The sequence below is a fragment of the Symphalangus syndactylus genome, chromosome 6 (assembly GCF_028878055.3).
Source record: "Symphalangus syndactylus isolate Jambi chromosome 6, NHGRI_mSymSyn1-v2.1_pri, whole genome shotgun sequence".
NCBI lineage: Eukaryota > Metazoa > Chordata > Mammalia > Primates > Hylobatidae > Symphalangus > Symphalangus syndactylus.
In genome coordinates this window covers 140,846,794-140,868,209 of record NC_072428.2, presented here as the reverse complement: position 1 = coordinate 140,868,209, position 21,416 = coordinate 140,846,794, and the positions used below count along the sequence as shown (strand labels likewise).

Below are 21,416 nucleotides of genomic sequence, written 5' to 3'. Positions count from 1 at the left end.
CGTCAAATAAGGCTTCTCTGCTGTGTGTATTATGCTTTTCTGGAACACCCGTTTTTTCCGTGACAGGGTCTTGCTCTGTCGCCCAGGCTGGAGTGCAGTGGCACAATCATTGCTCACTGTAGCCTCAACCTCCCAAGGCAATAATAGCTGAGGACTTTCAAGGGTCAAGTGATTCTCCCTCTTCAGGCCCCCTCACCCCAAGTAGCTGGGACCACAGGCACACACCACCATACCGGGCTCATTTTTGTATTTTTTTAAAGACAGAGTTTCGCCATATTGCCCAGGTTGGTCTCGAACTCCTGAGCTTAAGCTATCGGTCCACCTCAGCCTCCCAAAGTGCTGGGATTTCAGGTGTGAGTCCCTGCACCTGGCTTTCTTGTCCTTTTCAGATGACCGCTTTGCTTATCTCTCTAAACACCCCAAATTCTTGTCTTAAAGCCTTGTCAGATTGTGCTATAAATGTATTCACTTTTTTTTTTTTTTTTTTGACACAGTCTCACTCCTTTGCCCAGGCTAGAGTGCAGTGGCATGATCTTGGCTCACTGCAACCTCCGCCTCCCGGGTTCAAGCGATTCTCCTGCCTCAGTCTCCCAAGTAGCTGGGATTACAAGCACACGCCACCACACCCGACTAATTTTTTATACTTTTTGGTAGAGACAGGGTTTCACCATGTTGGCCAGGCTGGTCTCGAACTCCTGACCTCAAGTGATCTGCCTGCCTCAGCCTCCCAAAGTTCTGAGATTACTGTATTCAGTCATTTTAAGTGTAAACTTTGATGAGTTTTGACAAATGTATCCACCTGCGTGCCCACCACTACAATCAAAATATAGAACTTTCCATCACCCCAAAAAGTTCCCTTGTGCTATGTCTTAAAATCACCATCTCTGCCACCACCAGCTTTGGACCAGGAGGCCACCAATGTACTGTTTGGCACCAAAGAGTCCTGTGTCTTGTCCAGTCTCATACACATAGAGCCACCCAGCGTGCAGTCTTCTGCGTCTGGCTCTCTAGGCTCAGCGGATGTTTCTGGGATTTATTCATGCCCAGAAGACAGACCCAGGGACTGTCTTCTGGGGTGCAGACGTCCCGCCTTTCCTTCCCTGCCCAAATCTGTGTATCGGGAGTTTGTTCCTTTTTACCGCTGAGCGGTATTCAGTTGTATGGATGAACTACGATGTAGTTATCATTTGACCATTGGTGGATGCCTGGGCTGCGTCCAGGCTGGGTTTGTGATGAATAAAGCTGCTATAACATGTGCAAAGCTGGGGGTCTGTGTTTTTACTTCTGTTAGGTAAACACCAAGAGTGGAATTGTCAGTTAACATGGTAAGCGTATCTTGACTTTATAAAAAACTAAAGTAACTGTACCATTTCACACGCCCCCCAGCAGTGAGTGAGAGTCCCACTTGCTCAACACCCTCAACGACACTTGTGATGTCTCACTGTGCTTTTAATTTGCACGTTGAGGGGTAGCTTTTAAAGGATGAGCATATTTTCAGCCTTTGAGTCATTTGATCAGGATGTGTTGATGACTTAGGTGAGGAAGAAGGAAGTGAAGCGAGATCTAAAATAAGAACATGAGGCCGGGCACGATGGCTCACACCTGTAATCCCAGCACTTTCGGAGGCTGAGAGGGGCGAATCACGATGTCAGGAGTTCGAGACCAGCCTGGCCAACATGGTGAAACCCCGTCTCTACTAATAATACAAAAATTAGCCGGGTGTGGTGGCGCACACCTGTCGTCCCAGCTACTCGGGAGCCTGAGGTCGGAGAATTGCTTGAACCCAGGAGGCAGTGAGCTGAAATTGCGCCACTGCACTCCAGCCTGGGCAACAGAGTGAGACTCTGTCTCAAATAAAATAAAATAAAGTAAGAACATGAATAGATAAAGCTGGTGTGCTTTTAAAACTGCACAAAGGTGAGGAAACGTTTGCGTTATAATTCTCTGTAGAGGTTAAGGGCACCAATTCTGGATTCAAATCCCAGCTTCACTGCCTGCTTGCTGTGTGACCCTGTGACCTTGTGCAAGTTACTCATGCAGGCTGGGCCTCACTCCCCACAAGTCTAAGATGGGGATCGTGACAGAACCCACCCCCTAGGATTGCTGAGAGAATTAAATGACTTAATATATGTTAAGCTTTAGTTGGTGCTGGCTATAAGTAAGCACTGTGAGAATTCGAATTTATTATAATTCTAAGCAGATGTGGTGGCACCCGCCTGTAGTCCCAGCTACTTGGGAGGCTGAGGCAGGAGGATCGCTTCAGTCCAGAAATTCAAGACCAGCCTGGGCAACATAGGGAGAGCCCATCTCTAAACAAATATAACGGCAATAATAATTCTAATTCTGAATCCTCCGGCGGCCGCCCTGGGGTGTGTGGTGATTGTGCCCACCACGAGGGGTCAGGCTTCAGCAACTTTCATTTACTCGAACCTCGCTGGCTTTCAGGGTGGGAGACCCAGGGACTGTCTTCTGGGGCGCAGAAGTCCCGCCCTTCCTTCCCTGCTGGAATCCGATGACCTCCGGAGCACTGCAGCCCCCTCCCTGACGCCGGCTGGAAATGGGGAGGAGCCAGGGGGCCCGGGCTGGCGGGGCGACCCCTGCAGAGGCCCAGGCCCGACTCACTCGCAGACGGGCTCACTCGCAGACGGGCTCCCTCGGAAGGGCAGGGACTCCGCCTAACTGGGCTCTTTACACCCCCTTCCTTGCTGCCTGCCTGCGGCCACCACGCCAAGGCACAGGCTCGGTGCCCAGCAGGGGGCGAGCCTCCTGGAACCGCCCCGCAGCCCCGCCGAGCTCCGCTGGGGCCCTCGACCGGCGCTGCAGCCTGGGGGTGCTGGCCTCCGCGAATTTATTCCCTTGTTCATGCTCTCATTCACGCACTCATCAGGGTCGTCCGCAGCTGACCGGGCGCAGGAGGCGGAGAGAGGAACCCGCAGCCCTGTGCGGCAGCGCGGAGCCCAGGCGGGAGCCGCGGGCCCGGCGACCACAAACTGCGCTTCGCTAGCGGAGCGTCGGGCAGAGCGGGCATCGCTGCCCCACGCAACCCTGGACCGCGGATGGAGTCTAGTCTCCCCGCTCTCGCCCACGCCTGAGCTTTGGTATGCAAAGTGTTTCCAACTTTTTGTTCGTCTATAAATATCTTTAATAAATATATATATTTATTAAAAATATAAATATATATATTGAGACGGAGTCTCGCTTTGTCGTCGCCCAGGCTGGAGTGCAGTGGCGCGATCTGCAACCTCCGCAGCTCACTGCACTTCCGCCTCCCGGGTTCAAGCGATTCTCCTGCCTCAGCCTCCCGAGTAGCTGGGACTACAGGCGCCTGCCACCACGCCCGGCTAATTTTTCTATTTTTAGTAGAGACGGGGTTTCACCATGTTGGCCAGGCTGGTTTCAAACTCCTGACCTCAAGTGATCCACCCACCTCGGCCTCTCAAAGTGCTGGGATTACAGGCGTGAGCCACCTCACCTGGGCTCTCTCTCTCTCATATATATATATATATATATATATATATATATGTATATATATATGTATATATATAAATGTATATATATGTATAATATATAAAAATGTATATATATATCATATATATAATTTAAGTAGAAACAAGGTCTCACCCTGTTTCCCAGGCTGGTCTGGAACTCCTGGGCTCAAGCGATCCTCCTGCCTCGGCCTCCCAAAGTGCTAGGATTACAGGTGTGAGCCAGCGCACCCAGCCCATTTGTAAACATCTTTCGAACGCCTCCTCCTTGGTGTCCACAGCTCTAGCGCTGAGTGCCTCGCCCACACAGACGGGATGGTAAGCGCTGTCGAGAGAGGTCGGGGAGTGGGGCTGGGGGGAGGGCAGGCCGGGGGACCAGGTCCTTGAGCCCTGGAAAACTCAGCTCAGGTGTTGGGACCGCACCCCAGGATGGGTGCAACATCTCAAGAGGCCTGATCTCAGGGTCCTGCGTGTCCTGGGCCCTGCTTCACTTGAAGGGCCATGGGAAGCCATGGAGCAATTTTAGATAGGATCAGATTATAGATTTTAAGTGAGTATTCACATTAAAGCACCTAGGAGCCCCCTTATTTGTAATATCTTATGTCTTTTTTTTTTGAGACAGGATCTTTCTGTGTTGCCCAGGCTGGAGTGCAGTGGTGCAATCTTGACCTCCTGGGCTCAAGCAATCATCCCACCTCAGCCTCCCCTAGTAGCTGGGACCACAGGCATGTGCCATGCCCAGCTAATTTTTTAATTTTTTTGTAGAGACAGGGTCTTGTGTTGTTGCCCAGGCTGATTTCAAACTCCTGGGTTCAAGCGATCTTTCCTCCTTGGCCTCCCAAAGCCCTGGGATTACAGGCATGAACCACCTTGCCTGGCCTGTAATGTCTTATTTCTTAAACTGGAAGGTAGATTCGCTGCCTAAAATGACTCATAATATATATAGGGAAAGGAGCCGCTCTGCCTGTGGGTGGAGAACGGTCTGGAGGAGCCCAGAGCAGACAGACTGGGATGCTGAGAGGCTCCTGCAGCAGTTCCACTGGTGCTGACGGTGGCTGGAGCTGGGGGTGGGCATGGAGAAGGAAGTGGGGAAGGGGGCAGAACCTGGGGGTCTTACACAGTGGTGTCACATACAGCCTCAATTTGGAGGGGAGTCCTGAGTCCTGTCTCTCAAACGCTACCCAGGATGGCCTCTCCCAAGCCCCAGGACCACTCTGCTCCCAAGAGCATTAGGATGACGCCTGCCACCACGCCTGGCTAGTTTTTGTATTTTTAGTAGAGACAGGGTTTCACCATGTTGGCCAGGCTGGTCTCAAACTCCTGACCTTAGCTGATCCACCCACCCCAGCCTCCCAAAGTGCTGGGATTACAGGTGTGAGCCACTACGCCTAGCCCACACAGGGAGCTTTTAAGGCGGCGAGAATACTCTGTATGGTAGAACCATGACATTGCACTATAGGGGCAGCAAAGTTCTACCTCCATCCTCTTAGGGTCCTGGCTGGGCCTGAGAAATAAATTGACATAAGACAGATTAACAAGAGAAAAGCATACAAACTTATTTAATACAAGTTTTATGTGGCACGGGAGCCCTTATAAGGAGATGAAGACCCAAAGAAAAAGTTAAGAGTCAAACACATACTCAACTGGACAAAGAGTGAAAAATCAACCACATTATGTGGAGAGGCTTTTAAAATGTGTTATTTTAACAAAGTCTATGCGGCATTCTCTCAACTTCTAATCCTGTGTCCTGATGTTTAACACAGGTTCATCGGTTGTGACAAATGTACCATTCTAATGGGGGCGCTGATAGTGGAGGAGGCTGCGTGCGTGTGTGTGTGTGTGTGTGTGTGTGTGTATGGAGGGGCAGGGGGTATACGGGAAATTGCTGTACCTTTTGCTGAATTCAGCTTGAATCTAATGCTGCTCTAAAAAATAAAACCTTTTTTTAAGGCTTATTTTTCCCTGTTGAAAATAAGGGAAGAGGCTTCCCTTTCCTCCCTTTTCTTGCAGAATTTCCTTCTCTGTCATTTTCAAATGTGTGTAAATCTTTTTAATGGCTAAACAAGCCTCTTGCCAATCAACAACTCAGTCATGTTTCCTCTGGGAGCCAGGACCATCTCTTTGAGTCTTGACATCAAGGAGTAAGTGTCCCCACCCTCCCCGTTTCCTGAGAAGCCTGACTTCAGCTGTCACCTGACTCCAAATTGCAAAACCCACCTCCAGTCATAGAGATATAAGAAAATCAGCAATTTTATTCTGAAAACATGAATGCAGCGGGTTGTCTGCTTGGCTACGGAAGAGTGAGATCTCTCTCCATCTTCGCCATCTCTTAGGGGAGAGATCGTGATGCAGATCACGTTCCAGTTTAAAGTTTATTCAATAATAACATTGTTTTCTTTTCCTTCTACCTTCGTGGAGAAGTTTTCTGGGTTGGCCGGAGATTTTGTTTTTAATTTTATGTCCCCACCAGGGCGCAGGTCCAGAGAGAAACATTGGAATGTGTGGCTTGGCAAGTAAGGGAGCCAGTGGAGGCAGCCGGGCGGCGTCCCTGGGGAAGACCGTCCCCGGGTTCAAGGGTGACATGCAGGTTCTGGTTTGTGCCCTGTCTACTTTCGAAAACCTCCCACAGCAGAGGCAAGGTCACCCCTCTGCCCCAAGAATCACATAACCTCCTCTTCTTGGGCCTCAGTGTCTCATCTGTGAAATGGTCATAAAAATACACTGTTTGAGGGAAGAGCAGCCCAAACTCCTCCCCAAAGCTTCTCCCTCCCCTCCAGCAGAAGCTGCTGTGGAGCACCTGCCCCGCTCTCCTTTGATCTCAGAGCCTGTCCCCCACCACCCCAGCCATCTGAGTCATGAGTCCTGTGTTCCCAGCTCATCTCCCCAACCGTTTGGGGGCTGCACATCCTGTGGGCTCCATGTTCGCTCTGCTCACTCCACAATCTCTGAGCCTCTGCTGTCTGCCAAGTGCTTCGTTCTGGGCCCTGGGGAACTCTCCCTCCGCGGTGGGGCTGCTTTGTGCTGTAAACTGATCCTGGGCGTCCAGGGTGGCTTGGTTGGTGCAGCAGAGAGGCAAGGGGCAGAGCACTGTGCTCCCAGCTCAGGGCAGCGCGGGTCACCTGGGCACCCTAGGCAGGATCTTCAAGGAGAGAGGGACCCAGGGAAGGAGAGTGCCAGGGAGGGAGGCAGGCAGGAAGAGAGCGGGAGGAGAGGGAGGCCTGACCCGGCCTGGCGTTTTGTGGGGTGTGGCGGGGTGCATCAGGGGCTGGGTGAGTTGGAGCCGGAGGTCTAAGGTGGGGACCTGGAAGCTCAGACCAGAGCAGCCAGGGGAGGGGCGGTCAAGGGCTGTCTATCTGTCCGGGGAAGCTTGGGTTGCATCCTCATGGAGACAAACAAGTTGGCACCAAGGGGGGACTACCGGCAGCCAGGTGAGAAAGGGGAGTGGGCTGGGGAGCTCGGAACAGGCCTTGGGAGGGAGGGAGATGGGCCTGAGGGCTGCGGGGCAGCGCAGGGGAAGAATGGTCGGAGGGCTGGAGAGACACCTCCCCTCCTCCCCCCACCACTCCAGGGTAGGGCAGGGACAGCCGCGGGCCGGGCGCGAGGGCTCAGGGAGGAAGGAGGCCTGGGAGCAAACGCAGAGAGCACACGGAGACCCCGGGCAGGGCGGGCTGCACTCGCGGTGGCACAGGGTGGCCGCGGCGGGTCCCAACAGCCTGGTGGCCCCTCGGGCTTAGCACACCCGACAGCACTAATGCGCCGGGGCCGGCCCAGCAAATCTTTTGTCTGGGGCGGCGCTGAGCCAGCAGGGCGCTGCGGGGTATAAACGGGGACCCGCGGACGGGGCGGGGCGCACAATGGCGCAGCGCTCGGGGAAGGTGAGTGCGTCCCTCAACCCCAAGGAAACCAGGTGGGGCCCCGCCTTCGCCCCCTGTGCTAGGGGATGCAGGAGGGTGCACACTGTTGATGGTGACAAATCCAAGGGAAGCTGGTTTAATTTCTTAATAAAATGGGGTGGCCTCGCTATTGGCCTGGGGCCTCTCTGCTGTAGGTGGATAGGAAGGTCTCCATCTCCGCTCCTTCCTTCTGGGGTTCCAGCCCCTCGCCCCGCAGTCAGGAGCGGGGAGGGTGGTCAGAGTCCCTGGGGCTTCCTGTGGCGGGGGAGGTGGGGAAGGCTTGGCTTGTCCCACAGCCCTCCGCCCCACTGCTGCGGCTTCTTTGCCCAAGGCTGGTCCTTGTGGCTTTTCCTTTCTCAGGGTCTCTTCAGGGACACTTAGGGCTGGTTCTCTGAAAAATGTTGAAATTTGAGGGAGCCCCGAATCCCTTTGGTGACCAGGCCTCCCCGAAGGTCTCAGGCGCCCTCTACCAGCCGTGCCTAGTGCAGGAAGGACCGGAGACCTGGCCCTCCCCCTCTCCAGTGCCCCTAGCCTAGCCACTCCCATGAAGCCTTTGGTCTCCAAGGCCACATTCCAGAGTGTCTGGGGGTGACTGTGTTGCTGTATGAGTCTGCATGGGCCAAATGATGCTTCAGTAACAAAGGGCCCCAGTAACTCTGGGGTGCAGAACACCGGGGTGTCTGCCTCCTTTCTGGTGAAAGCATGTGGCCACGCCTGACTCCAAGGGGCCTGGAAGGGCAATTCTCACGTTCCTTTGAGCGAACTGGAGACACTGGTGAGGCACAAACGACCATAGTGATAGGGAACATCACTGCACTCTGACAGACCCCTTCTAGGGCCACAGTTCTTGAAACCCAAAGAGTTACTGAATGGTTGGGATTTTAGGTTCCACAGCAGGAAAGGAGTCTGGGGGATTGTTATTGCTTCACTTTGTCTTGTTTTGGGACAAGGACAACCTGTGAGTGCCACGTAGCTATAGGACACGATGTCTGAACTCCCACTGGGGTGATGGAGCTCCAGATCTGGCACATGACTGCTACCCAAAGGTGCGACCTACAAAACAGAGAGACAGGGTGGCACGTATAAGCCCTCTTTTGAGAACATTAATCCTGAGCCAGGCCCTGACGTGGCTTCGGCCGATTCAGCCTCTCCAGTGAAGAAGGCCCAATCCCAGGAAGCTGACTTTCTGCAAAATATATGTTGGGTTACCATGAGAGGGTTGTGGGCGACGTTTCTTCTTTTGAAAACACCTCCTTGGCCAGGCGTGGTGGCTCACGCTTGTAATCCCAGCACTTTGGGAGGCCGAGGTGGGCGGATCACGAGGTCAGGAGATCGAGACCATGATGAAACCCCGTCTCTACTAAAAATACAAAAAAAAAAAAAATTAGCCGGGCGTGGTGGCGGGCGCCTGTAGTCCCAGCTACTCGGAGAGGCTGAGGCAGGAGAATGGCGTGAACCCGGGAAGCGGAGCTTGCAGTGAGCCGAGATTGCGCCACTGCACTCCAGCCTGGGCGACAGAGCGAGACTCCGTCTCAAAAAAAAAAAGAAAACACCTCCTTTAATGTTATTATCGGCTTTATGTTTTAAGAATTAAAAAATGAGTTAAAAATGCAGTGGAAGTTGAAAACAGCCCGTTTTGAAATGGGCACCTAGACAAAGGGGAAACCCCTGTCCCCAAACCGCTGCTGAAATTTGTCTGCCCCACTGTGAGCTCCTAAGGGTGGGGAGGAACAGAAGCTGTGTATGGCATCAGCTTGGCAGCTGTTCATTCTTTTGCCCAATTGGCAAATAGTGTTGGGCACCTACTGTGTGCAGCAGCTCTGGGCTTTTGGGGGCCTGGGAGTAGGGGTTCCGTCCAGGGGGTTGGGACCCAGATGCCAGCCTCCAACACTGATGGAGAGAAGACCCTGACCCTGAGCTCTGTAACCTGCCCTTTCTAGATCACTCTCTATGAGGGCAAGCACTTCACGGGGCGGAAGCTGGAGGTCTTTGGGGACTGTGACAACTTCCAGGACCGGGGCTTTATGAACCGAGTGAACTCCATCCGCGTGGAGGGCGGAGCCTGGGTCTGCTTCAATCACCCCAACTTCCGGGGCCAGCAGTTCATCTTGGAGCACAGCGACTACCCCGACTTCTTCCGCTGGAACAGCCACAGTGATCACATGGACTCCTGTCGGCCTGTAGGAATGGTGAGTGGGCCCGTCCACCGAGGGCTGAGTCTTCCTGCTGGAGGGACCAAGGGTCAGCCCTGGCAGACAGTGGCAAGGAATCGGGGAGCGTGGGCCTCCCAGCTTTAAAGCCTGTAAGACTGAGGCAGCTATACCCAGAGCCACCTGCTGGCATGAGGTGAGTAGGTGGGGGGCCAAGTTGCTGGGAACCGAGCGGGAGTGGCCCTGAGTTTTCATACAGGTATCAATAAACCACTTTAAGTTTCAGATCCAAAAATCTAGCTGCATTTTCCATTTAAAGTGCTGTTGAAATCGTCCAAATTTAGATTTCCAGCCAGATAGGGGACACTCAGCCAATGGGAGGCCAATTTGGGCCTAGTGTGGCCACTGGTACAGGTGGTCCTGTAGCACATTCTGGAGCCTTCCATGCTCCGGTCTTGGAATGGCTGATGGAGAAAGCTGAAGAATCACCCGCCTGTCAGGGGAAAATTGGGGGGCAGGTCCCTTGGAATCACACAGGTAGCTGCCGCCCAAGAGGTGTGTGCAGGGAGGGCAGACGAGGGGTATGGCTCCCCCGTGGTGAAGGACTGTTTCTGTCCAGCTGCTCCTAGGGTGGGATTTAAGCAAGGCTGTTCCCCCAGGTCATGGGTGCTCACTGACCTGCTGTGAGCTCTGGAGCTTCAGGTGGGAAGTGGCGGACTCCTGAGCCTGGGGGTGCGCGTCTCTCATCACAGAGAGTCTTGCTTATGTCTGCTGAGGACCCTCCCCTGACGCCTGGGCTGGGCGGTTCTGGTGAACATCTGAGGAACCCCAGAAAAGGGGCCTTTGTGTGGTGCCCCCTCTCTTTTCTGTATCAGTTGCAAAACCAGCTGGGCTTTGGCATCTCAAACTGTAAGAATGCTTTCTTAGTATTTCTTCCAGGCTGTGGTACCTTTGGAAGAAAGAAATTTAAATGGTTGGCCCTGGACCCTGCATAATGCTATTTATACGAAAAATATCCGTGGTATCTTGCGAATTGCTGTTCTCCTCAGAGCTATCCTGGGGCCAGCTGTGACGCAGACCAGGCCCTGCCGGCTTCTGAGCCAGGCAGGGGCTGGCCCTCCTCTGCCTTTTGGAAATGCGGGAATCACGTAGGGAGATGTGCTGAGCCTAGGGGACGATGATGTCAAGGCCAGCAGGGGTTTCAGCACATGAGATCTGGTATTTGTTTTAGATTTTTGGCTTTATGTTTTACTAAAAGGTTCTATTACAGTTTTAAAATGTTATCATTTGAAGGCTTGCCTGTGGGCTGCGGCCCAGGGGTGGAGAACAGAACTGGGAGTGTGTTGGTGTGACCAGGGCAGGCGTCCCCCAGGCTGAGCACCCAGAGGGAGCCCTGTGACCCCAGCCCTGGTTTGAGTGTGACCGCTGGCCTCTGGTCAGTTTGGCCCTCTTTGGACCTCAGATTTTCTAGTTGTAGAAAGAGGAGCTTGGACCAGCTCAGTGGCTTGGAACATTTGTAGTGTAATAGAACCCTTTCTTCCAACCACATCTCATGTGAAAGAACAAATAGAAGTGCGGGGTTGAAGTGTGTGGGGTGGGGGTGCCCAGTGCCCTGGGTACCTCCTAATTCCTTCCTGCACGGGGCTCCTGTTTCTGGGAGAGGGGAATTCACAGCAACCTCCTTCTTTCCTTCTTTTTTGCTTGGTCTTGGAGCACGAGGAACATTTCCGCCTAGAAAGCTTCGAGGGTTGCAACTTCACGGACCAGTGCCTGGAGTTCCTGGAGGACTGCCCCTTCCTCCAGAGTAGGGGCTGGGCCAAGAACTGCGTGAACGCCATCAAGGTGTACGGGGATGGAGCGTGAGTACAGGCCACGTGGCCACACCCCGAGGCCCAGCTAGGCCCTTCAGCACCAGGCGTGGGAGGCTGCCCGCCAAGCAGGGGTGGTGGGTGGGGTGGGAATGAGACCTCCAGCAGTGGGCAGCGTGTCCCTGGCCCCACAGGCCCTCTCCTTTCCTCAGCTGCCTCACCTGCCGCAGTCAAGCAGTGGGGAGCTTCCCCTGTGGCCCAGAAGGGCCTCAGAGAGGGACCCTGGGCCCCAGAGGCACCCTGAGACCTTCCCTCTAGGGCCTCAGTCCAGGAGCAGAGGTAGGAGAATGCATCGAAAGCTGCACGGTTCTCTGCGATTGATCTGATACAAGAGGCCGCCTTTGGTTTTCTTGAGCCGGGGGACACCTGCTTACCAAGGGATCCCCCAGGGCCTTATGGGCTGGAAAAGCCACAGTGGGCTCACCTGCTCTGAGAAGGGTGGACCAGCCCACCCTGCCCCGCGCCTACCCAGCAGAGCTGACCCCTGAACCGGGCCTCTCTGCAAACCCCCACCACCCTGGCCTCTGGCGGGAGATGGACTTCGGGGTGGCTCACTTCTGGACACAGAGTAGCTGGGGGGATTTTGCCCAGGCCCAGACGGGTTTGTCTGCCCCACACTTGGGTTTCCTCCTGGTCAACCAAGGGCAGCCTGCATGCCCCCTCCTGCCCTCCCGCACACTCCCCTTTTGCAACTACCCTCTGAGCACCTTCAAGTTGGCCATCTATTTTCATTGTCCAGCCCACACCTCTAGGTCAGGTAGATATTATCGCCCCCGTTCTACAAAGGGCAAGCTGAGACTCAGAAGGCTGACTGCCCAGCCGCCCCATGGGAGTGGCACAGCTGAGACTGCAGCCAAGCCTGTGTCTGTCCCTGTTCCAGAGCTGGCCGCTTTCCCAGGCCTCAGTCCCCTCCCCTCAGGCCAAGAGCCCCTCACACAGGTTCCAGCTGGCTGTGCATGGTTCGGGCCCCTATCGAAGCAACTGAGGAACAATTTGCCTTCTATACCCCAGAGGTTCAAGGCCAGGGAGCTGCGGAGGGGATGCAGGGGGCAGAGGGACTGCAGGGAGACAGAGACTGAGCCGAGGCACAGCTGGGCACAGGTGGCACCCCATGTCCGTGGGCTCCAACTGCACAGCAAAAATATCCCCCCACGATTGTGTCTATGCTGAATATGTACATTATTCCCTGAAAGATACTGTACAACTATTTACATAGCATTTATGTTGGATCAGGTGTCATAGGTAATCTAGAGACGATTTCAAGTCCAGTAAGTCCTCACTTAACATTGTGGGTAGGTTCCTGGAAACTGTGACTTTCAGTGAAACGATGTATGGCAGGTCCTCGAATATATGGTCTTGTTCAATGTGGATTCATTATAAGATTGATGAGGGGAGAAATGGCTTTGTTATATATCGTGTGCTTAAAGCCGCGGTTCCCAAGAACCTACTGACGGTGTTAAGGGAGGACTTACTACATACGGGAGGATACGTGTGGGTTATCCTGCGAGGAGCCAGCCATCGGGATCCTAGGTGGGGGACCCAGGAGCTCAGCCTTTACCGCCTAAGACTGTTACTCTTACACAAATGTAAGCCCTTGTCAAGGAGGTAACGCCCCCAGGTCCCCTGGATCCGGAGGGGACACTGCTAGGAGGCCTTTCCTGGGGTCTGGGGAGTGGGCGAGGCAGGGCCCCTCCACCACCTCCCGCTGCCAAGACTCCGTCTCTCATGACCCATCCCCTCAGACCCATGTCCTGGTGGGCACTCGGAGGGAAATGCACTGGCATTCTGCCCACACCCACCCTCACCTGGGGAAGGGCACGGTGCTGATGTGGGCAGGACAGGCTCCTGCCCTTTCCTCTTTCTGCCTCCTCCCAGTAGCCACAGACAGGACAGGGGAGGGGAGGATGGGCGGTTCCCTGTCCCCTCCTTTTGGGGGTGTCCATGTGAGAAACCTCATGTGGCCCAGGACATGGCTTGGGGCATTTCTTGCCCATCACAGGGTAAGAAAGGACCAGCTGACTCCCTGAGGTGCCTCTGAGGCCCCAGCTATGGCATAGGTGTGGGGTGGGAAAGCTGTAGGTGTGGAGGGGCATGGACACAGGGGCCCTGAGGGTGGGGTCCAGGCCTGCCTTGAGTCCCCCAGCAGGTGCTCCAGGCTGGCTCACACCCTCTGCCTCTCTCTCTCCCTTCCTGGCCCCAACCCTCGAGGCGGCAGACTGTGCCAGGCACCAGGCGTGACAAGCCTCACTCATCTCAGAGATGGCGAGGGAAGGACAGGGTCGGGCCAGCCCCTGCTCCGAGCCATCCTGAGGTGTCTTCCTTGGACCACACGCCCCTTCCCAGGCAGAGGCCACTATCCTGGACCTCCAGTCTCTTCCTCCTGGTCCCCCGTTCCCTCCCCACCACACCTTCCTGCTTTTCTAGGCCAGGCCCACAGCTTCCTGGGTGATGAAGGGCTGTGTTCTCTCCTGCCCCCACCAGCCCCAGGTCCTCCAGGCTCCGTAAAGACTTGTCCTGACTGTTTCTGCTCTCTGGGTTATTGGTGGCTGTCCCAGTGGTGTGCAGAAGGGGAGGAGGACAGGAAGGGGCCCCGCTTGGGACTCGCCGACCCTCCTCTGTGCCCTGCAGGCTCCTCTGTGCAACTGCACCCCCACAGCCCATTTCCTCTGCAGGGGAGGCCCCATGAGGGCAAGGAGGGGGCAGGAACCGTGTCATGTGACCATGGAACCTCTGGTACCTGACACGGTGTTGAGCACACATGTGGGAACCTGCTGGCATTCACTGAATGAACGGTGCCCTCTGTGCCAGGCCCCCCGCCAGGTGCTGGGGGCACTGTCTGTGCAAGGTGGTCCTTATCAGGGAACAGGAGTGTGTGGGGCGTGCAGTGATGGCGGGAGTGCATCCTTGCCAAGGCTGAAATGCAGTGGTGCCATCTCGGCTCACTGCAACCTCCACCTCCCCGGTTCAAGCAATTATCTTGCCTCAGTCTCCCGAGTAGCTGGGATTACAGGTGCCCACCACCACGCCCGGCTAATTTTTGTATTTTTAGTAGAGAGGGGGTTTCACCGCGTTGGCCAGGCTGCTCTCCAACTCCTGACTGCAAGAGATCTGCCCGCCTCGGCCTCCCAAAATTCTGGGATTACAGGCCCGAGCCCCCACGCCCGGCCAGAACTGGTCAGTTTTAAAATGTGGACGTTACTGGGCCTGTCCCCATACGTGTCACACCCCAGCACGGACCCCACACAGCACTGGGGAAGGAAATAAAAGCAGAGGTGGGCGCCGTGGGTGCCTTCGTGTAGCCCAGAGCCCCACACAGCGCTGGGGAAGGAAATAAAAGCAGAGGTGGGCGCCGTGGGTGCCTTCGTGTAGCCCAGAGTGAAGGGGCCACTCGGCCGGGAGGGGTTGCTGGGTGGCCAGGCTGTGCAGGCTCTTCTGTCCGGAGTCCCGGGAAACTTCCTGGCGGCCCCTGATCCCCACTCCCCTGGCCTCCAGGTGGGTCCTATATGAGGAGCCCAACTACCGCGGCCGCATGTACGTCGTGGAGAGGGGCGACTTCCGTGCAGTCGCTCCGCAAGGTGGTCAACTCCTTCTAACCGAGCCCTCCCACCAGGATGGCCGGGCACAGCTCTGGGGACAGGGGCAGCCCCTTGCGGTCCCACGCAGACCTCAGGACCTTGGGCAATAAAAGTCCTCAAAGCCAATGGGCGGCTTCTGAGTGCTCTCTCGGCAGTGGGCATCCCAGCGCTGGGAGGAGCCGGATGATCCAGGGCGCCTTCCCCGACTCCCGGGGACCCCCTGGGCCAGGGACGGGAGAATGGTGGGGAGAGGTGGTCAGAAGCGATGGGGATGGGAGAGGGCCGGAACCCAGGCTGGCTCAGGACTCCCCAGGCTTGCTTGGGGCTCTGCCTCTCTGTGACTCAGCAAGTTGAGGCTGCCAGGCCATGTGGCCAAAGGCCTAACTCAGGGTCTCTGTGTCTGATCTCTGGGTTTTATCCTCATGGCTAATCTTGGCCTCGGAGTTTTTAAGGGAGACCCCTCTGGAAGGATGGTTTGGACCCAGGGCAGACCCCTCTCCTGCGAGAGAGAAAAAAATTAGTAGTGGTGAGTGTTGGGGTGGGGGCTTAGCTTGAACAGGTGGGCTCTGTGGGAATGAAGGGGCTTTCGGGAAGAAAGGGGCATGGGGCATGTCTGCTGCAGCCGTAGCCCCTGCAGCAGTAGGGCTGGCAGACCCAGAACCGGCGGCCTTGGCTCGGGTCTTCACCTGGTGCAGCTCCAAGTGCCCGCCTGCAGAATTCCTCCATTCCTGGGCCCTCTCCAGGACACTGGGTCCTCCTGTTGGGGTGGGCTTGAATCTAGAGGGGACACCCCACCCCTGTGGGGGAGAGGGGAGGGAGAAGCCTGTCCTGGAAGGAAATACTTGGCCCAGGCAGTGGGATTCCTGGGCATAAGAGGGTCCACGTCCCCAAAAGCATCCCCCCACTCCCTCCCCACCCACACCTATGCTTCCAACTCACTGGGGAGAGAGGAAAGGTCCCACAATGTGGAACTCTGGTCCCTGGGGGTGGCCCAGGTAACTCCCTGCTGCCGGCAGCCCCCCAGCAGAGTCCTGAATGGAGCCTGCCTGTGAGGAAACCGTAGCCCACCCCAGAAGGAGGCAACAGGTGGAGTGCTCTGAGCTTCTGAGGAGCACGCAGGGGCCCTGGGCGCGAGGTCCCTGAGCATGGGGCTCCTGGACACGGAGACCCCAAAGATGTCCACACGCCCGGTGCCTAGACAAGGCCTGGCTGGATGAGGGGTCAGTGTGGGGCCAGGTGCATGGGTTGGATCACCCACGTGCCCACAGCGTTCTGGCTGTGGATCTGGCTCCTGGTCCGGCCTCTAATCCCCAACTGCGATCCCAGAGGCCCCCCAACCAGCTAGCTCCCGACTGGCCTCTCAGTTCCCGGGTCCCCCTCACCACACATCTTGCTCCAGTTTTCTGAGTAGGTGGAGGGGTTTGGACTGGGGATCAGCCCCTCTAGGCTGGTCACCCGGCTCAGGACTCCCAGGGAAAGCCCATGAGCCCTGGGTTACTATCTGAGTTGAACTGAGACACACCGACAGGCCTTGGGGGTGATGGATGTACGGCAGGGAGCTCAGGGAGGGAACACAGGGTTCCCGAAAGAAAAACAAAATCTCAGGGGCTGATTCTGCTGCAGAGTGTGGTGGCCTGAGTGTGGTGGGCCAGGGGATGGCTGTCCCGTTCCTGGGTGTCCTCCAACCCCTCCCCATCCCTCACTGAGAGAGCAATGGAAAAAGAGTCACAATGGGTCACCCAATTCACCCAAGGCAATGCCCCACCAAGAGCTGAGTGGCAAAGACAGAGGGGCCCCATGACTGCTGTGGGACCCCCGTAGGCTGTCCCATGACAGCCGAGGCCAAATGAAGACATGAAACCACTAGGCAACCATCCACTCCTCCCAGGAAAGGGGAAGGGGCTCCCTGCTGCCATGTGGTAGATGGGTCCACGAAAGGCCTGCTCTGTACCCCTAATGCCCTGGCCCCACCTCCTTTCACCTGCAAACCATAGAGCACGGAGCCCTAGAAGCTTTGGAGCTGAGGACTTCCAGCTGAGCAGCTCTCTTCAATCAGATCAAGGGCCGGAAGAGGCCACCACAAAACCAGCAACAACCCAGCCACCTTTCCTGACTGCAAACCTCTGAGCCTGGAACCGATCGACATGTAAGTGCACCTGCACTGTTTCTGAGCCGGGAGAGTGTTTATTTAAAATCATGCCCTCAGTTTTCATTTCTCTGCCAGTTTGTTAGGGAGATGGAGCCTTCTGTGTGGCATATCTGCCAGCGGGAGGCCCTCCCCACCCATGGCAAGGGCCCTGTCTCTTCTGAAACAGCCGTCCAACCCTCCACCCCACAGCCTCCTTGGGCCTTGGCACCCTGCTGGCCTCGGGCCTCCACAATCTCACACCTCTTAGCCCACAGCTGATGATGGCGATGATGCTGATGAATATTTATAGAGCACTGACTTTATACCAGGCTCTGTAGTAGCTGGAATCTGTGTAATTTTACTTATCACATACAATAATGCCAAGATGATGATATGCTTATCACCACTGTACAGATGAGGAGAGCTAGACACAGACAGGTTAAGCAACTTGCCCAGGGTCACACAGCAGTCAGGACTAAAACCCAGGTCTGGCTGGCTGATTGATCCTTTTCGTTCCTAACCACTCCCCTAGAGTGCACCACACATTTGCATATTTAGATATATTTTTGTCATGAATTTGGCGCAAACCCAAAGCCTCTCCAGGCCTCTGTTCTGTGAAATGAGCACAATCATATCTGTTGTACCAACTGTATACCCTTGTAAAAGCCAAAGGCGTGACCCATGAGCGGGTGCCATATGAGGGCTGGTTAGTAGTAGGTGACCCAGTAGGTGATGGGGTGGGGAAGCAGGCAGGGGAGTGGCATCACAGGAGAGAAGGTAACTTGGCTGCAAACTCCAACCTGATTCCCACTCCATCCCTCACTAGGATGTGACATTGGAGAAGCTACTGCTATGTGTCTCAGTGTCTTCAGACAAACAGCAGTGGTAATCATTCCGCCCCCTCATAGGCAATTAATGCCTGGGGAATGAAATGGGAACCGCAGGCCCCACTGGTTCAGTCCAGGTCCTTGGGAGTCATGGGAAAAACCAGGCCTAGCAGCCCTTCCCATGAGTTCCAGAGGCTTCCCCTGAACTCTTCCTCTCCTCCCCAGCACCAAGGCATAGCAGCACCTCATTAACTGGTGATTTAATGCTTCTCGAATGGGCTTTGTGCTCCTGGGTGACCTCCCCCTCACCCCAGCCCGCTGCTCCCTAATCTGTCAGCAAATCTGCTTTTTGTCTGAAAGAGGAAAAACAAGATTCCCACCAAAGTGCTTGTGGGCAGCTTGTAATTTATCTGAAGTCCGTCCAGGGGTCGATGGACCGAGGGTGAGAGGCCCTCAAGAGCCACACATGCTTCACATATTTCTACCTCCCTCTGTGGTTTTGGAAAGCTGGGACTTTCACAGAGCCATCCCCTCATGTCCTCAGCCCTAGGTCCCCCTGCCCTGCCGGCCCCCTGCGCACTGTTTATCAGGCCCAGTCTGACCACAGGAAAAACATTCCCTTTGAATTTCCCCAGCCACCCCATCCCCCGCACCAAGAAGTTCCTCTCACCAGCCAAGGGCTGGTCCAAGAAGTCTCTGTTGGCCCCTTCCCCTTCCTGGGCCTCCCTCCCGTGCCCCGAGGTGGCCTGCGCCTGGCGGGCTACCGCCTTCTCGCCTGGAGGTTTCTTGGCTCGCCTCTTCACCCCACTGGGTGCCTTAAGAGCAGGGCTGTCCTGCCTGTGTTCCCCCCAGGAAGCCACAGCAGATCTTCAATCAAAGCCTGTTGGATGAGTTTGAGCCCAGGGACGTCAAAAAAAAAAAAAAAAAGAAAAAAAAGAAAAGAAAAGAAAAAGACAAACTAACAAAAAACTTGTCGAATAAGACAGTTGTAAAGGTTTAGCTCCAGAGTTTCAGTTTGTGAAGATGACAGAGTTCTGGAGACAGACAGATGGTGCTGACAGCCGCACAACTATGTGTGTGCACTTAATGCCACTCAACCACACACTTCAAATGGTTAGGATGATAAATTGTAAGTGTATTTTGCCATAATCAAAAAAAATTACCTCCTTGTTGCTGAGGTGCTCAGGACTGTGGGAGGCAATGTGGGAATGAAGGCCCTCCCTGGATCCCAGGGAACCCTGTGGGTCTCCTGTGCAACCATGCCCCACATTCCCTACCTGAAGAAGCTGTCTGTCACCTGCTTATTGATTGCGTGGGTCCCATCAGCTTGGCAGGGCTCTTGGCTGTGGCTGCTGGAGAGCCTGAGATGCAGGAGGAGGAGGAGGTCCTTGTCCTTCAGCAGGGCTCCCTGGAGCGTCCCTGTGGTTGCCTGGGACTAACCCTGCCTTCCGGACCCCCAGGCCTTAGTAGCCCGGGTCTGGGGACAGCAGGAGGGAGTGACTTGGGCAGCCTGCCCTGAACAGCGAGCATTTGTGTAAACAGGCTCCTGGCTTCCTTGCCTGTGGCCAGCCCGCTTTGGAATTGTGATTTAAAGGGTCCTGTGGAGCCCAGCTGGCGTGGGCTGTGCATGGAGGGGTGGCAGCCCTGGACCCAGTCTTGCTGGGGCTGGGGGGCGGGCTGAGCAGGTCAGTGCTGGTAACCCTAGTCCTGGCCCATGCCTTCCCTGGGACCCCCAGGACTGCCCTCCCTGGGCAGGGGCAGGGGCAGGGGCAGGGGCAGGGGCAGAGGGTAGGGCTGGGCTGAGGGCGCGCATTCTCAACCTGAAGAGGGCTCAGCCATGTGTCGGATTGCTCTGGCTAGGGGGCTGAGCAGGTTATAAGGACCCTCTCCACGCACCCTGCCTGGCCCCCAACACCAAGAGCGGGAGTTCTCACCAGTTGGGCTGGATCGTTCCGCGGGCTGAGATGGTCATGCCCTGGGTTCCATTCCCGTAGAGGTAGAGTGTTCAGTTCTAGGTCCCAGGCACAGGGAGCAGGGCGGCATGTCCCCTGCACAGTGTGCCCAGCCTAACCCCCAGCTGCGGCATTCCTAAACTGCACAGACAGACATGCGAGCAGTAGAAATGGGCGCTCCCACCCAGTGGGGCTGCTGAGTAGAAGTCCCTTCATGGGGCTGGTGATGGCCGAGGTGGTGTCACCTCTACACACAGAGCGGACGCTCAAGTGCTGCTTTACCCTTGGAGGCACTGGGTCCCAGGCCAGGGGAGGAGCCCATTGTGGTAAAAACGCAGATACAAAAAGTACGGGAAGAAATCTTTGGGGGGCGGAGGGGACTTAGAAAAACGTAGAAAAAAGCGAGGCATCCATAATCTTCTCCCCGGCGCAAGTCCTGTGCTCTCTGCTAGAGAGGAACTGCTAATCAGGCCAAAGCAGCAGGGAAACAGAATCAGCTCCATCGTTCGCTCAGCCCCGAAGATGAAAAGAAGCTAGTTTTCCGGAAGAAGCCCAGCAATTCCTGGGACCAAGGCCAGAGAGAAGTTTCTTCCACGGGTCCCCTGGCCCCATGCCAATGACTCACAAGCTGCACCCTCAGCGTTAGCCCTCCTGCGGGGAAATTAACAGCTTTCCTAGGATTTTCTGTAACAGCATCCCACAGAATTCGGTGGACGGCACTGTGCCAAAGTCAACTTTTTGTGGGGGAGGAGATTTTAACATTTCCGGTTTACGTATGAGTATGTTGCTACTTTTAAGTGAACCTAATTGGGTCATGAAAGCAGGGCCTGGCAATGACTGGTTATCAGCAGATACCAATACCAACAGCATTTCCTTGGGTAATTACTATGACCCAAACTGTGTGCTAACCCATTTTTTACATATAACAAGGTGGGTATATTATTTTCTCTCTTTTACAATGGAAGAACTAGACCTAAAAGGATGATTGTAACTTGCCAAAATGTGTGCCATAAATGGCCAAAGAGGCCAAGTGCCCCCAGCTGTCTGACCCGAGCCCACACCTAACCCCCTCTGCACATCATCCCCTGTGGCAAAGGCTTCCCTGACTGAGACTCACGTGTAGGTCATTAGATATAAACTAACACAGCTGTGTCACAAACAGTCCCGATCCTCACTATTTAGTTGAGCATCAATATTTTCTATTTTATTTTACTTTAAAAGAATGCTGGTCAGAGACCCACTAAGTTGATTTCGCAACCTCCTAGTAGGTCACAATTCTCCAGTTTGAAAAACACTACACCGCTGCCTCATAGTGTAAACACACGAAGATTTAAGGAGCCACAGCCTACGCCGTGGGTTAGCTCTTCCAATCCCAGTGCCCTCCTCCCTCCCTTGCCTGCCTTCACTAAAGCATCCAGAAAAGCCAAATGCTCTTTTCTCTGCCTCCCAGGCCATGGGACACAGCTCTGGTCACTGAGATGAAAGCTGACAGAAGGACTTCAGAAAAAGCTTTGGCTTTCTGCATAAAAAGCCCCTTT

At 55.2% G+C, this 21,416-nt stretch overlaps 1 protein-coding gene across 3 annotated transcripts; it reads left to right on the top strand.

Moving 5' to 3' along the window:
• Positions 1-2,740: 2,740 nt before the first annotated feature.
• CRYGN (crystallin gamma N) lies at positions 2,741-18,313 on the top strand. 3 transcript variants are annotated; one of them, XM_063642373.1, is made up of 4 exons: positions 2,741-3,098; positions 9,319-9,567; positions 11,242-11,387; positions 14,889-15,097. In XM_063642373.1, the coding sequence occupies exons 2-4, from the start codon at positions 9,403-9,405 to the stop codon at positions 15,079-15,081; spliced, it is 504 nt and encodes a 167-aa protein (XP_063498443.1). In that variant the 5' UTR covers positions 2,741-3,098; positions 9,319-9,402; the 3' UTR covers positions 15,082-15,097. The 3 variants fall into 3 exon arrangements, with proteins under 3 accessions (XP_063498443.1, XP_055140596.1, XP_063498442.1); XM_055284621.2 differs by lacking the exons at positions 2,741-3,098; positions 14,889-15,097 and adding exons at positions 7,095-7,360; positions 16,966-18,313; XM_063642372.1 differs by lacking the exon at positions 2,741-3,098 and adding an exon at positions 7,336-7,360.
• The last annotated feature ends 3,103 nt before the right edge of the window (positions 18,314-21,416 follow it).